Below are 17,204 nucleotides of genomic sequence, written 5' to 3' on the forward strand. Positions count from 1 at the left end.
GATGCTGAAGCTTCAATACTCTGGCCACCTGATGTGAAGAACTGGCTCACTGGAAAAGACCCTAACTCTGGCAGACTGAAGATAGAAGGGGATGACAGATGATGAGACGGTTGGATGGCATCACTGACTCAGTAGGAGTTTGAGCAAGATCCGGGAGTTGATGATGGACAGGGAAGCCTGGCGTGCTGCAGTCCATGGGGTCACAAAGAGTAGGACATGACTAAGTGACTGAACACTTTATTAAGAAGTTTTGTCATTATCCTAAGGGCAAGTAAGGCCAGGGGAGTTTTAAGCTGAAAAGTGCCATCATTTTATTTTGAAAACACTACTGATTGGTGTGTAGTTAAGTGGACTAGAAAAGGATCAGAGTGGGTATGGTTATCCACGAGGGTACTGAGCAAGCCAGGAGAAGCATGACGGTAGCCTGGCCTGGGATGGCGGCAGTCAAGATGGTGAGAAAAAAACAACTGAACAGTTGTTTAGAAGGCACATGGGGTTTAACACTAGCTATTAATATATGGTGTATCATCTTTATTTCTAAACAGAGCAAATAATTGTGTGTTTACATGAGCTAGATGCAAATGTACATGTGTTGTTAACCTTGGTTGATGTTTCACTAGCACATCTCTTACCAAAAAAGGTGTGACCATGTTGCAACTGAACTGTGCCAGGATATTCTGAAACTGATAGGTGTCAATACTGCTTAAGGAGAAGAACTGAAGACTGCCATAAAATTGCCAAAAAAGAGAGCAGGGGGAGAACATGGCTAGGGAACCAATGATGAAAAAACATCCAAAGGGCTTTCCGAGGGAGGCAAAATGAAAATCAAGTGTACAGAAGACAGGCAGGAGGCTGCCATCTTCGTGGGAAAAGTTGAAAAATGACTCCAGATACACCAAAGCTAAGACAGCTTTCCAAGTTCTGTAGAGATTTAGGGAAAACAAAGCTTCGAGTCCCTTGTGTGAAGACTGCAGAATCCTGGAAGTGCGGAACTCTGCTGGGGGTATTAGTATTTCGAAGAAAGGTGTACATACTTACACTCAGGTGGACACAGGACAAGAAAGCACAACTGCAGGGGTGTGCTGCCACGTGCCTGATCTCAGGTGGAGGGGGAGACAGTAGAGCCCTGGGTATGCACCCAGGACTTGCAGGGCCCCACCAGAATGGATCAAGTTTGTATGCCCAGGTTAAGATGGAATGAAAACACTGACAGCAAACTCTGAGGTCATCCATCTCCAAGTGTCATGAGAAAACACAGTGAGGATGCTGTCAAAGGCTGCTCCTCTGCCCAAGGCAGGGCCGGAACACCTGTAGCTGGGAGGTCAGTCCAACATGGGGCACCTGTGAAGGACAGTACAGGCCACCACAGGACTTTCTGCAGACAACTTCCTGGCAACTAAACCCCGGCAACTTCTGGGACTCTGGGAATGACCTAGTTGCTGCTACCTAACAACTTTTTTGAAGAGTGCATATAAAATTTTGATGAAAGGTCAGGTTTGGCTGGATGGGGAAACTAACAAAAAGTAAAATACAGGTTCCAAGCAGGGAGAGAAATTTTGTGGGTGAGGCTGGGCTGGCAGCTGGCTCTAGCCTGCTATTGAGCAGACTATCTGGTGTACTACAAATTCTCTGGTTAGGCTGATTTCTCCCAGAAAGACCAACAGGGTGTTTGAAGTATGACACTGTTAGCTCTGCTTGAAGGAGCAAGTATCCTTCAAGGCAGGGACAAAACAGGACCCCCAAAACTCCTAAACCCAAAAAATGTCCATACATCAAAGTCTAATATAAGACTAAGTCTGGATGAAAACTAGTAAAGCTGCTAATCAAGGACCAAGCTGGAAATCAACAGGTTCACCTTCCTCCTACCCCCAACATGTCTCATAGTCACACCATCAATTCACTATTGTGGCTTGTCTGGGTCAATCTGTGTCATCTAACTCCCTCCGCATTGGTAAGTCCTTTTGGGAGAGACTTTTCTTTAGGACACTCCTGTAATGGTACTGCCAGGTGCTTCTCATGAATCACACACACAGCCTCAGGTACAGGGTCAAAGAATGCAGTCATTGTTCTATCCTAACGATTTTTACAAATTATTTAGCTCTTATCCGGACATTTTTCAACAATGCACTTTTCCATTGATTAGGTCTATGAACCACTCCAGTACTCAATGGACAGATGGAAAGAAAAATGGTGGATTTTTCTTCAAGAGAGTGGATTACACAACAGAGTAGGCTTGCGGTTGTACATGTTCTCATGCTAGGGAAATAATTCAATTTAGGGTCCAGGGATGTCCTAGGTAATGTTCAATGTTCTAGGGAAGTCTTCAGTTAGCGCCCAGGGCTCAGTAATAAGTATTTTAAACTCCAGACATGGAACATCTTGGAAACAGTCACATGTTTAGGTAAGTTTGAGTCAGTAATCAACTATCTATTACTTGTTTAAAAACTGCTCAATATTCTCTAATACTACCCAAGAAGGCAGTCATTACATGTGACTACTCAAGTTAAAATGAAATTCCAACTCCTCACATTTTGGGGGATGGGGCTGCACAGCTTGTGGGACCGTAGTTCTCAAACTAGGGATCGAACCCAGGTCCTTGGCAGTAAAAGCCCAGAATCCTAACCACTGGACCGCCAGGGAATTCCCCACATTAGCCACATTTCAAAGGCTCACTCACAAGGCTACCACATTGGTCAAGGCATGATGAAACATTTCCATCATCTCAGAAAATTCCAGTGCACTGTGCAGCAGCTTTATTCCGTCTTAGGTTACAACTCCTTCCCGTTTACTTGTTTTGTCTTTTTGGCATATTCCTCATTACATTATCCCTTCTCTCTTCCTAACCTGTCTTATAGTTTTAATTTAAGTGGTGAGGAAAAGAGTCCCACTCTAGCTAACAATAGGACTTGTAATTCTTTAACACACTCTAAACAGGTCCTGCTTTTCATACCTGGGATTCTACAATTTTTTATAATCCTGAAAGTTACTGACACAATCAGCTACAGTTTTGAGGCTTTCTCGATTAACTTAATAAAAATAACTTGAAACCTTCAAAATCCCGAATTTAATCTCTTCTCTAAACATTTGGAATTCTGCCATTCCAGTCAGGTAGCCATCTATACCCAGCCTTTTCTCTACAGCTTAACTGGCCAAATTTTTAATTTATCCCTAATGTTTCTCCAAACACTAAAAATCCTCCAACATAGTGTCCCTTATTATTCAAACATCACAGTAGAAATACCTGTTCTCTGTGAGTTACAGCACTGATAAAGCAAGTGAGGCTCTTTAAAGCTACTTAGTATCCCCACTCTGCATTATTATATATAAGATTTACTCATCACCCTCATTTCTATGTCACACATGCTTACTACTGTTAACTAGTTTCTGCAAGTAATCAGGGTACTACTTTTTCTTTGACCCCTCTGAATTCAACTGAAATGCATTTTCTTGGTCAAGGTGATCTTAACTAGGGTCCCCAAATTCAAACCCCACTTTATACTGGTGCAGCTGAATTTTCCTCATACTAAATAAAAAGGTCAACTGTACAGAACTTTTTAATGTGGCTAAGTCCTTCGTTCTCCCAGGTGTAGTCAGTAATGATGCTGCCTGGTTCTCTCCTGAAAATAAAATTAGTTCACCAGTGATGAACATGGGGTCTGGATACAACTAACTTAGCGACTAAACAATGGTCAGTCAGTGTGGTCACAGGCCAGCCATGTGTTCTCAGAAAAAGTACATTTTAAAAACTGATCTCTAAATAAAAGTACCCTAAAGCTTCAAGGGTATTAGATTTCATGGTATACTGAGAAGACCCATTTTTCTAAATTTTATATCCAAGCAAATGCAACACTGTATTTTATTTGTTTTGCGCTTTCCATAGATTTTTCAATATTTGGTTTCATACGGAATGAAAAACAGACACTTTTCATGCCTGGGCTAAGTGGGCCAGTATTTTAAAATACTGATGGCTAACAAAATAGCATCTTGGAACTTTGACCTAGAAATCTGACCCTTCTTCTAAGGATCTAGTTTATTTTCTTGTCATCGGTCATGTGCTAAATTCTGAGTTTGTGTAACATATGAGAACATATGAAACAAGGCAGTTAGAAGTATTTTTGACCAAGGTTCTAACAAAACCTACTTATATACAGTGACATGAGCTACAAGGGGAGTCCATAGTCCAGCCTTTCCCTTCTATGCTACTTTGTCAACCTGTTAGATAAAGTGATTTATGGAACCTTTATAAATAGGACATGACTTCTGTCCCTACCAAGTTGTATATAAATGCCTCTGAAACAGAAGCAACTTTCTGGGAAATCTAAGGTTTGCATAAGTTTTAACAGCCCAAGCTAACCATGTTTTTGTCCTGTCCTGCTGGAAAAACTGAAGCATGAAACATAAATAAAAAGGGCCTTTCAGGACAAGGCAAGCATCACAAACCTGAAAGCGGTTTAGTAAGTCCAAGTTTGGGTGCTAATTAGTACCATGCCTAAAATTAGCTTGAATGGACTGAATTAATTGAAAGTAAAATAAATGTGTGACTCTGTCCTCAGTTTTTAGGAAGGAACAGACTACAGAAGACCAGGAAATAGCTCTACAATTTTCAGTAAACACTGAGGCACAGACTCAGAATCCATTTGGTAACTGGAGCTATAAACGGCAATTAAAAAACAAAATGGAAGAGAAGACAAGTTTCATTCTCCAGCTGTTTCACTCTTGACATGTTTGAACCTCTTCTACTTAAGGATGAAACAATTCAGCACTCAACAAAAATATCAAAAAAGCTGCCAACTGGATCACAAAACATTGACAAAAAGGCTTAAGGAAGTTCCCAAACTTTTTCATTAGGCATTAAAAGCCATTTTTGCAAACAAATCTCCACTTCAATCCGAGTTACTTGTCTCGTTGATTCAACACCCACCCCAATGAAACCTAAGTTGAAGTGTATGTTGGTATGCATAATAATTACGACTCAAAGATAAATATATCTAGTATATTCTAGGGGTTTTGTGAAGGCTGCTGTGAAACAAAGAATTTGAAGTAAACAATTATAAAATACAAAAATAAAAAAATCAGGGTATTTATTTTTTCTCCAAATTCCTGGTTTAATAAGGTCTTGTTTATTTTGAGAAAAAAGGTCCCAAACATCAGGCTGTTCACAAAAATAACCCACAGTATCAACTTTAGAAAACAAATCTTAAGACTATTACACTAGTTATTTTTCTAGAGGATGCATTTAACATGCCAACTCTCATTCACAAAAATACATTGTTACATTTGTGTTGAACAGCCCCACACAGCACTCTTATGTGGGGTTTAACACACATACCTCTAACTCAAAGCTGCTCTCAGGTTCTACTCAACTAATGAGGACTGCCTTTGTTGTCAGGGAAGCAACTATTGTATGAATGGAAAGAACTGTACTCCCTGTGTAACAAGAGATTATTTTGGAGACAGTTGATAAAAACCATACATCCTTTTTATTGTTAAGTCATAAAGAGGTATCAAAATTAAAAGCAAAAATTACAGGGTAAGACTTAACGTAACTACTAGGAGGGTCAAAGGAAGTGAAAATGGGACTAGGCGCAGGGCAATATGAATTAATGAACATGGGAAGGACAAGGATGGGGAGAACAGTGAGCATGTGCTGAAGATACTAGGGGAGAGGATCTGGTGAAAATTTTGATCTTAGACAAGCGCCTAGGTAAAGAAATAATGGGACAAGATTTCTAAACCCCGCTATGTGCTTAAGAGTCATCCTCGCCATTGGCGCTGTCTCTGTCATCCTCTCCTTCCTCAGCCTCTTTTTCATCATCCTTGATCAACTCCAGCTGTGAGAAACAGACACAAATAGGATGGAGTTAGAGGCACTCCATGGGTCCCTGATCCCCCCTCCACCACCTCTTTCTTTCCTTTCCCGTGGTTTTCACCTGGTCATCCCCCCGATCTTCATTATCATCATCATCCAGTAGGTCCCCCTCCTCAGCAGAGTCATCTGCACCCCCCTCAGACTCCATCTTCACATTAGTCTCATCTTTCTTCAGGGAGCTGCTGCTCTGCTCCTCTTCTGACTTATCATTCTTCATCTCTACTGGGGATGAGAAGGACAAGTCTGTCTAGGGGCAAGTAATGTCCACAGGATGTAGACAATCCCCACTAACAGATCATAGAACTGCAGCACAAATCTAAATCCTCCCACAAAATGCCCTTCCCAATTCAAATTCCACAAGTTTCATATTCAGTTGCTTTACACCCCACTATTTCAACATGTACTTGCAACTAGCTTAGGTAACTAACTCTACTCTACACCCAACAAGCAATAGGACCACTTACCTCCTTGTTTGCTCTGTTCCTTTTCAATTTTTTCCAGGCTTTCCAGTAAAGAATCCACTTTTTGTTTTATCTGGGTTAACTCCTTCTTAATGGTCTGAAGGTCATCTCCTTTCACTTAATACAAACAAAAACCTAGATTAAAATCAAATATACCAGAAGCTACCAGATAACCAAACACAGTCCCCCTCTAGACTATACAATAGTAGTCAACATGAGATCCTTGGAGAGAAATGGAGCCTATACCAGATTGTCCTAGTAAGGGGGGTCACTGACCTTTTGATTATTAGATGAAAACTGAATCTAATGACTCTATTCCCTTAGCAGCAGCATTATTACTTTTGTAAGCCTGCTAAAAAAAACCCTCAATTCTATTTTAAAGCATTTTCTAGTTTTAGCAACATTATTTTATACACTGAATGGGTGTTGCAACTCCTTAAAATCTAATGACTTTTTCAAATTACCAAGGCCTTAAGGACAGACGGCTACCTAGAGCTGGCCCCTTAATCACTATTTTCTCATCTTCCATTATTTGACTACACAAAGTTATTTGTACAAAGATAAATTACCTGTGTTGATCTCTGAATTTCAACATACGAGAAGTATCAGAACCAGAAAGCTGCAGTAATACTTACACTTTCCAGACTTAGAAGAAGATCCCCGCTGTCCACTCTTAGAATTGAAGCCACTTTTGCCCCTTCGTGAGGTGTTTCCTGATACACGCTGGCGTTTTGAGGGCACTACAGCCCGAGCAATAGGAGGAGGAGGAGGAACACGTGCTGGGTAACTGTACATCCTATTGAATACAAGGAAAATAGAATTTCTTCACAACTAAGTCAGGAAGATTCCAACAACTGTACCCTTATAAAATGATATATTATTGTCAATCATCTAGCAATTACTTCTTTTTGCTAAGTTAATTTCATTCAAAAGGCCAATTTATTCCTTTTAATACTGCAACTGCACACATACACACAATGGTTGCATTAAACTCTGGACATAAAGGTTCCTGTGTACAATGGCATTACTTATAGAACCTTACTTTTTACAATGAATAGCCTTTGCCTTTGATCTTATTCCTTTCATATATGTGCTACAATATTATAAGCAAATAAAGTACTCACAAATGACTACAATTAACCAACTTTGCAAACAGTGCTATTATTAGCTAAATCCCTGACATTTTCACCCACAGACGCATACAAATAATTATCACTAGTTTATAGTATTAGATTGAACCATATAAAACTTCCATGATTAACTGCTTTTGGCCTACGATAACAGGCATTTCATATGTGTTAGCTGGATGTACATACCACTATCAATTCTAACAACATTTAGCATAAGCTCCACTCAAAGAGAAGGCAATGGCACCCCACTCCAGTATGCCTGCCTGGAAAATCCCATGGATGGAGGAGCCTGGAGGGCACGGTCCATGGGGTCGCTGAGGGTCAGACACGACTGGGCGAAAGTGTTGAAATTTTAAAACCCTTATATAATGTGATGCATCTCCCTCTTATACACCTCATCAGTGGCTAGTTTTCTCTGAATTTATAACAGTCTCCAATCCTGGAAGTGAGAACATTGATTCTGCAGTCTCACAGACAATTCTTTCTTCTGCTCAACCTTAAAAATATAAAAATGTTTCTATTCTAACAAGGCAAGTAGGTATGACAGGAACATTTTTCTAATTTAAGAATATGTGTGTACTACCAAATAAGTGAGGGAATAACTTACTATTAATCCTGAAGATTTTAGTACCAACCACCCTATACCTTTCCCTCTTAAAACACAGTAGTTACTGATTTCCCATTCTGCCAAAGAATCAACCCTTGGTAAGGTTGATTATTAAAACAGTCATGCTTTAAGTTCCAATAAGGAAGTTTGAATCCTAGGAAATAAGAAAATTTAAGATCCTATGATTCAGAAAGTAGGCTCATGCTTCTGCAGAGGTTTCTTCTCAGTAGAAGAGTATTAACTGAGCTGTTTGTCAGTTTTAATCCATTTATGGGAATTACCAAAAGAGCCACTTGGTAACTATTTATTGTAACTACTTTCTTCCATTTTTACATAAAGCTGTTTGTCTTTTGGCCCCAAATTTTCCAAAGTACAATGATCCAGAAACTATAAAATATCAGTGTTCAGAAACTACCTTGCTTTGTGATACTCTGTACAATTTCTGGGAGTAAAAAAGTGAGTTACCACACCTTTTAGGCATGAAATAGCTCATGCCTGAGCCCTGCTGGATTTAGAGATCTAACCTATCTTCCAACCCACTCACTCACGGCATCAGTCTCCAAACCAATGAACTAGCCATTCCAGATTCCCTAGGCTGTAAGGCACTGTAATTTCTTTTTTGTACCATACTTCTTCATCTTACCAAGGTATATACTGCTGTAACAAAAATGAAGAAACAGTGTATATTTTCGATTTATGTAATAGTATCATGAACATGAAGTCAAATGGTTTAGTTCTCTGAAGAAAAATGATCAACTGGTTATGCTGAAGGGCTTTTAGGGTCACAGAACTTAACTGCTGCTTAAGCAAAAATGGGCTCTCAAAAAACTCACAAACATTCCTCCAAGGAAGTTTAAGTAGACCATGCCTTATAAGATGCCAAAGCTCATCAATGTGAAAACATGAGAAAAAGAAAACAGGAAGAGAAAAACAACACCTACTGAGAGAATCTTTTTGGTTATAGAATAGATAATAGGAAGCTTCCTATAATAGCTTCAAGAACCAGGTACAAACTAAGTAACCACTTCCCCCACAATAAAGTTATACAGTAAATCATAGGAGGTAATGAAAGAGCTGAATTCTCTAATTATAAAGCCCAAGCCATTAAAAAGTCTTCATGAAAGTTAAATTGTTACTAGAGAACAAGCATTGAACACTTAAGAGAACTATGACTCCATTGAGTTCAGAACCTGGACACTAAGTGTTGGTATAAAATCTAGTCAAAAAGGCAACTAAAATATCATTTTAAATAAATCAAAACACTTCTGGACACGCATTAGCTAGTAATCTAACAGATAAAACAAACAGAACAAAACCCCTCTACCCTGTTCTCCAAGCTAAAACATGAGCATCACAAGGCCTTTATTAAATGTACAGGCATTCAAAGGCAAGCTTCTTCAATGACTAAATGTAACACAGTGACCTCTGGTCTCAGAAAACCTGATTAGTAATACATCTTAACTACTATCAAAGTAGAAACAACTAGAATAAAGTATTGGCAAAAACCTATATTCTCCAGAATGTTTACTTAATGAACCATAACTGCTTCTGGTCCTAAAAATTGGACAGATTTAGGCAATCAATTAAGATTACCGCCCCCCTTACAATACTGACTCATCAAATTCAGTTTAAACACACAATCTCATTATAATTTCATTCAAGGGTTAGGAAATATTTTTTCTCCCACTACATTATTCATCTGCAACAGAAAAATCTCAAGATGAAGGTTCTTCCTGATTATCTTTGATTTTCCTAGAAAAGGGTCAGATTTTATAGGCTACTATATTTGGGGGCTTTTGGATGTCAGACACTCCCTCCAACTGTCTGCTAAAATTCTGTGAATGCTTCAGTTTACAACAATCTACAACTTATACAACTTCAATTTTAAGTTTCCCAATATATCATCCAAAGTAAACCTTCACAACACACCCCTTACCTAATATTATGCTGTACAGATTTTCTACAAAGAAAAGGAGTTTTACAACATTTATCTATCTGGCCTTGTGTGGATGAGCAGTACACTGGATGAGCAGAGTTATCAACTACTGATGATACTCATGCATACCAGAATTAAAGGAACTGTTCAGAATCAAAGTCTTCCAGACTTCCCTGGTGGTTAAGAATCTGCCTTCCAATGCAGCACATGTGGGCTCCAGTCCCTGGTCAGGGAACTAAAAGGCCACAGGCTGCAACTACAGAGCCCACGTGCCACAAGGAAAGATTCCACGTGCTGCAACTAAGACCTAACAGTTAAAAATAAAAATTATTAAAAAATCAAGGCCTTCAGTAATTGGCATCTTTGAACATTATACTCTTTAGAAAACCATCTGAAAAACCTTATTTGAGTGATTTAGGTAACTGTCTTCTGATCTTTTTAAAAAAATTACCAAATTGTTCATTAGACTGGATTGACAGCACAATACCCTCAGTAGACTTTATGTCTTAAAATTGCTTTTTAGTAATTAACACAATGAAATTATCTTAAACTTATTACTGAAGACTATGGTATAAAATTCTTTTAAACACATAATTTAGGAGCCAAAAAATTTTAAAATTTACCATAATAAAATTTTAATAGTACCTATTTTTTTTAAATCTCAAAGTTTTATTTTATGAATGAGTAGACTGTTGTCTTTAATTACCTAAGGGAAAAGTGCTAAAAATGACTATGAAGAATTAGTCACTTGGTCATGTCCGACTCTTTGCAACTCTTTGCAATATAGACTATATACAGTCTGCCAGGATTCTCTGTCCATGGAATTCTCCAGGTAAGAATACTGGAGTAAGTTGCCATTTCCTACTCCAGGAGATCTTCCCAAGCCAGGGATCAAAGCCAGGTCTCCCACATTCTTTACAGTCTGAGTTACTGGGGAAACTCTCCCCCCATGCCTATGTAACATGTTTAGTTCAGTTTTATATTAAAATAAAGCTATGATGTATCAATACTCACCCTCAAACCCCGTTTTCATGATGTGAAATTTACCCTGTTGACCTTTAAAATAAATCCACTAGTGAAATTATTATAATTTGTTTTATTTCTAAATTAAAAAACAATTTCTAATTGTTATTTGTAGGCACCCTTCCACAAATGTTCCCTTGATTAGTCTGGGAGAAACCAAACTGGATATGACTACAAACACTTGTTTTGATAACATAAGGCAGAGTGTCAATTACTAATGTCAATTTACACAGTTGCACTTTATGGTCCTTAACTTTCTTTAAACTGCTCTTTTGGTCCATTAAGGATACAGCTTACCTGTACAACAGTTAAAATTAAAAACAGCAAGTACTGCTCAACTAAATGATTAAGGGACTTAATGATTAACAGGTCTGCTGTGCAGGATTCATTCAATATATAAGGGCACCAAAACATCAAATTTTAACTAACTTTTTTTCAGCTAAAGAAAAAAAAAAACAGAAAAACAAAACAAAACAAAAAACAAAAAACAGAAAAACAAAGGTTTATCAGTACCTCTGTAAGGTTTAGGAACCTTGCACCACAGTGATCAAAGCTGGGCAACACCACACACACTGATACTTACAAAGAGCAGGAATCAATAACCTCTGTATTTGTAGAATCAATGAAAGCAATCAATAATTGGCTCTGTAATCTTCTTTTGAAAAGTAGTGGTGATATTAGTATTCAGAGGTACTCTTGCGAAGTCAATGACACATTTCTTTAAAATATGAAAAGCCGCTTAAGTTAAGCAACTATATTGAATTTTCTTCATGGATTCACTGGTAATCCATGTTAATCTAAAACTATGTTTCATGGGAGGGCAATTTGAAAATTCACCTAAAATAATCTGGGTGATAGAACATAGATTGCTCTGAGTCCTTTGAAACAAGACTAGATCCAAAACAGTATTAGGAAAAATAACTTTTAAACTGTTTATAAAACTTTCCATCCATGTGATGGATGGAAATCTTTTCAAGTCTGCTCAATTTTCAAAGAATTACACTATTACTCAATTGTCATGATGTACTCAATAAACACTCCCAAATATCACTTTGGATCTTTCTAAAAGATAATGTCTTAAACTGTCAGTGTGGTCCAATTTTAATTTTTTTTAAAAGGCGAAAACTACAAAAGGAGATCAAACCAGTCAATCCTAAAGGAAACCAATCATGAATATTCAAAGGACTGACACTGAAGTTCCAATACTTTGGCCAGCTGATGTGAAGAGCCAACTTATTGGAAAAGACACTGATGCTGGAAAAGACTGGGAGCAGGAGAAGAGGGCGAGAGAAGATGAGATGGTTGGATGGCATCATCGACTCAATGCACCTGAGTATGAGCAAACTCTGGAGGATAGTGAAGGACAGGGAAGCCTAGCTTCAGGCCATCCGGTCACAGCAACTGAGCGAATGAACAACATTTACGAAAAATACTGTTTATAAACAGTAACTTAGAAATACGTAGAACCACTCATTATTAAATTCTCATGTTGTCAAGCCAGGTCAGAGTATACCTCTCTCACTTACAATAAAATTTCTTTAAAGGAGTTGTCTGTGAAAACAGGTTTGTGATCACCAGGGGACACAGTGGAGGAAGGAGTTGACTACAAGAAAGCTTCATGGCAAATTTTTGGGAGGTATGGAATTATATCTTGATTGCACTGGTAAATACATGGCTATGCAGGTAGAAACCGTACATCCAAAAGAGTAAAATTTAAGTTTTGTATGATATGTCTGCTTTCCTGGTAGCTCAGTGGAAAAGAATAAATACGCTTGCCAATACAGAGGACAATCCCTGGGTCAGGAAGATCCCCTAGAAAAAGAAAGAGCAACCCACTTGAGTATTCTTTCCTGGGAAATCCCATGGACAGAGGAGCCTGGCAGGCTACATGGTGTAGCAAGAGTTGGACACAACTTAACAACTAAAAAACATGATGTCTCCACAATTTGTCTTTCCATTCTCTCTTGAATCGCTTTATAAAGTCTCGTGCCCCTCCATTATGAAAACCTACCCTTGACCCCAGTGAACTCCACACCTGCTACTGGCCTAATTAACATCTCTCAAAGTGGATGTCTAATAAGGAGCTTATATTAACATAGCCAAAACTCAACTGTTATATTCACCCCAAACCTGTGTTCCTTCTATGTTTTTTCCCCATCACTGTTCCTATAAATTCCTAGCCAAAACTTTGGTGACATCAGTGATTTCTCTCAGCCCTCACAAAACTCTGGAAGAAATGTATGTCTGCACTAGCTTCAAATACAACCACTATTCAGCACTCCCACTGTCACCTCCCTGGTCCTTCCCCAAATGACTGTCTGCATAATTCCATCAGCCCCTTTCACAATAGTCTACTTAAAATAATAAAAAAAATAAGATCCTTTCTGTTCAACTATCTCCAATGGCCATCCTCCCATTCAGAGTAAAAACTAAAGATACACAGTATCTTAACATGCTCTGTATGTGTTCAACCTGTCCATCTTCTCCGAGGCCATCTATTTTCCACTATTACCTGTGACCCACTGTATTTCATAGTAAGATCTTAACAAATATTGAGAAAATAAATTTTCCTAAACTGGCCTACAAGAAAGAATTTATCACAAGTCACATTATCAACAACAAATAACAAACCAATCTATCATTTAGCTGGAAAGCCAGTAGGATTCAGCTCCCCTTTTTCTAGTTTTATAAAAACTACTGGAGTTTTCCCCTAAGAAAATTAGTTTATTATTGAAAAAAGTTCAATAATAATTTAACCACAAAATTGAATCCTTTTTCAAACTATTGATAACAATATAAAAATAAGATCTTGTGCCTATAATGTATATAATTTAAGACTATTATGCCATGCTTCCTGTAAGGACAATTTTCCATTGACGAGCTCCTGCTAGTATACATTTTGTACTCTATCAATCTGTTCCTCTTGCTAAACTATTCTATCTCATAGTAATAAGATACTTATCCCTGTAAAATAAAAGTCCTGGAAAAGAAGTTTATCCACCTAAACAAGTCAAATTCTATTTGGTAGACTTCTTTTCTTGTTCCTCTGATTATAGTTTAAGATATTAAAGTATGTGTTAGATGCTCAGTCGTGTCCAACTCTTTGTGACCCCATGGACTGCAGCCTGCCAGGCTCCTACTTCCATGGGATTTTATAGGCAAGGATACTGGAGTGGGTTGCCATTTCCTTCTCCAGGGGATCTTTCTGACCCAGGGACTGAACCCAGATCTCCTGCATTGCAGGGCAGACTCTCTACATCTGAGCCACCAGGTAAGTCCTTGCATCAAAATAGAATCTTATCCTATTTATCAAAAGGATATCTCTCCCCCCACCCCTTGAAAAATAACATTAGTTTCCTGGATATTCTTTCAACATTGCCAGCTTGTTCTAAAACTAGTCTGGGTTCCCTAACTTCTGAAGAGCAGTCCTTGGTCCTTTTCTTTCTTATACTTACAACAAAGTTTGTAGCACTCTAAGATCTGTACTATCAAATCAAGTAGTAACTAGGCACATGTGCCTATTTAAAACAAATTTAAAATTCAGTTCTGCAGTTACATTAGCCACATTTTCCATATGTGGCCGTCTATGACACCAAAAGTGCAGATACAGAATACTGACCTCATCACACAGTTCTACTGGACAGCACTGTTCTAGTTTGTTCCTTACAGACGTCTACTTACTTTCTATATATAATTTCCAAAGAGTCTAGAATTCTATGTTATTTAAAAGAAAAAAAAAACTAAGAGTGATAAACTTCAAAAATGATAGTATCAGTTACTGTATTCAGAGTCTTATACCAAAAATATGTGAAAAAGCTTTTCCCAATATAAAACTGGCCACAGAATATATATGAATACATTTCTCCAGAGAAACAACCAATTAGCACATGAAAACTAAACCTCAGCTTTTAAGAAAATACAAATAAGAACCACAAAAAGATAATCCTCACAATAGAATAGCTTAAATAACAAAGACACAACAAAACAGATGTTGGCAAGGACATGAAGAAATTAAAAAACTCATACATGGCTCAGTTCAGTTCAGTTGCTCAGTTGTGTCTGACTCTTTCCAACACCATGGACTGCAGCACTCCAGGCCTCCCTGTCCATACCAACTCCTGGAATTTACTCAAACTCATGTCCATTGAGTCGGTGATGCCATCCAACCATCTCATCCTCTGTTGTCCCCTTCTCCTCCCACCTTCAATCTTTCCCAGCATCAGGGTCTTTTCCAATGAGTTAGTTCTTCGCATCAGGTGGCCAAAGTATTGGAGTTCCCACTTCAACATCAGTCCTTCCAATGAATATTCAGGACTGATTTCCTTTAAGATGGACTGGTGGGATCTCCTTGCAGTCCAAGGGACTCTTGAGTGTTCTCCAATACCATAGTTCAAAAGCATCAATTCTTCAGCACTCAGCTTGCTTTATAGTCCAACTCTCACATCTATACATGACTACTGGAAAAACCACAGCCTTGACTAGACGCACCTTTGTTGGCAAAGAAATATATGCCATACATGGCTAATCGGAAAGTAAAATGGTACAGCTGCTTTGGAAGACAGTATGGCAGTTTCCCCCAAAGTTAAAGAACTATCCTAAGACTCAGCAATTCTACTCCTAGGTACATACCCAAGAGAAATGAAAACATATGCCCAGGCAAGATGTGTATACCACTGCTCAGAGCAGCATTATTCAAAATATGGAAAACATTTCAAAAATCTACCAACTGATGAATGGATAAACATACTGCAGTAGTAATAAAAGGAATGAAGTACTAATACAGAGTGTAACATGGGTTAACTGTTGGAAAAAAACATGGAAGAAACGGGTCACAAAAGACATACCTCATGATTCCACTGACATGAAATGTCCAAAATAAGCAAAGCTACAGATAGAAAGGCAGCCTTCCTGGTGGCTCAGTGGTAGAGAATCCACCTGCCAATGCAGGAGACAAGAATCCCTTGGTCAGGAAGATCCCCTGGAGAAGGAAATGTCAACCCACTCCAGTATTCTTGCCTGGGAAATCCCATGGACAGAGGAGCCTGGTGGGTATAGTCCATGGGGTTGTAAAAAGAGTCACGATTTAGTAACTAAAAGGACAATATAGAAAGTGGTTGCTAGGCCTGGGGATAATAGAATAGGGAATGACTGCTAGTAAGTTGTTTATTTTTAGAGTGATAACATGTTCTAAAATTGTATCATGGTTGTAGTCACACTCTGAATATATATATTGAACTGTATACTTTAAAATGAATTACATCTCAACAAAGCTAGGTTTTAAAAGAAAAAATTAACATCAAGGAGCTTGACAAAGCATATCTAAATGGAGAGTCCTAAACAGCAGAGGTCACCTATGGTTAGGTAATAATATACCCAGAACACCACTTAACTCAGAGCCACAAAACAGATTCTCTGATATGGATGCAAAAGCTTCCCCTTCAAATACATATCTCCCACTTTCTCAACAAGAGTCCAGGACACAAATGCAAGTCAAACAGTATCACATTTATGCTCAAAGCGTAATCATACAAATCTACGCATTAATCTAAAATCTGAGAACTACATGTTTAGTTTCCCATAAGAAACAAACAGAAGAGCTATTAGCAAATGAAAATTCTCACCCTTTGCCTAAAATGAAGATCTTAACTGTCAACTAAAGAAACATTTCTCAGCTTTCCCAAGTAGCCAAGAACTCTCTGGTTCTCTGAATCACATGCCTTTCCAAGCAGATGATCTCACTCAATTCTCCAAAACCTGAATATTCCACACTTTTCTTTTGTACATACATCCAAAACCTCTCTCTCTCTCAGATCCAGTGTTGCTCAGGAATATCAGAAAATTGAAAGAAAAGGAGGGAGCCAAGAAGACAGCTCCTCTAACACCAATAAGGGCGTTGGCACCTCAAATCCAATACTGTATTTTTTGACTAATTCAAAACCTAAAATATTGTTTGCCTAGAACAAAATAGGGAGAATGCACTGGCACCCCACTCCAGTACTCTTGCCTGGAAAGTCCCAAGGACAGAGGATCCTGGTGGGCTGCAGTCCATGGGGTCGATAATAGTCGGACACGACTGAGCGACTTCACTTTCACTTTTCGCTTTCACCCATTGGAGAAGGAAATGGCAACCCACTCCAGTACTCTTGCCTGGAGAATCCCAGGGACGAGGGAGCCTGCT

At 38.5% G+C, this 17,204-nt stretch overlaps 1 protein-coding gene across 50 annotated transcripts in view; it reads right to left on the minus strand.

Moving 5' to 3' along the window:
• Positions 1-5,080: 5,080 nt before the first annotated feature.
• The window catches only part of HNRNPC (heterogeneous nuclear ribonucleoprotein C), a 45,061-nt gene continuing 32,937 nt past the window's right edge, over positions 5,081-17,204 (minus strand). For 27 of the 50 annotated variants that reach the window (XM_086322238.1, XM_086322213.1, XM_086322235.1 and 24 more), the window contains 4 exons: positions 6,966-7,126; positions 6,334-6,447; positions 5,931-6,091; positions 5,081-5,831 (listed from right to left, as the gene is read on the minus strand). In XM_086322238.1, coding sequence (XP_086178364.1) covers positions 5,748-5,831; positions 5,931-6,091; positions 6,334-6,447; positions 6,966-7,126 — 520 coding nt within the window. In that variant the 3' untranslated portion in view covers positions 5,081-5,747. The remainder of the gene's footprint in view (positions 5,832-5,930; positions 6,092-6,333; positions 6,448-6,965; positions 7,127-17,204) is intronic. The other 23 variants (XM_086322251.1, XM_086322226.1, XM_086322249.1 and 20 more) reach the window with 1 other exon arrangement.

The sequence above is a fragment of the Bos grunniens genome, chromosome 10, assembly GCF_055505025.1.
Source record: "Bos grunniens cultivar Pamir isolate PY7600 chromosome 10, Bosgru_T2T1.0, whole genome shotgun sequence".
NCBI classification, from domain to species: domain Eukaryota; kingdom Metazoa; phylum Chordata; class Mammalia; order Artiodactyla; family Bovidae; genus Bos; species Bos grunniens.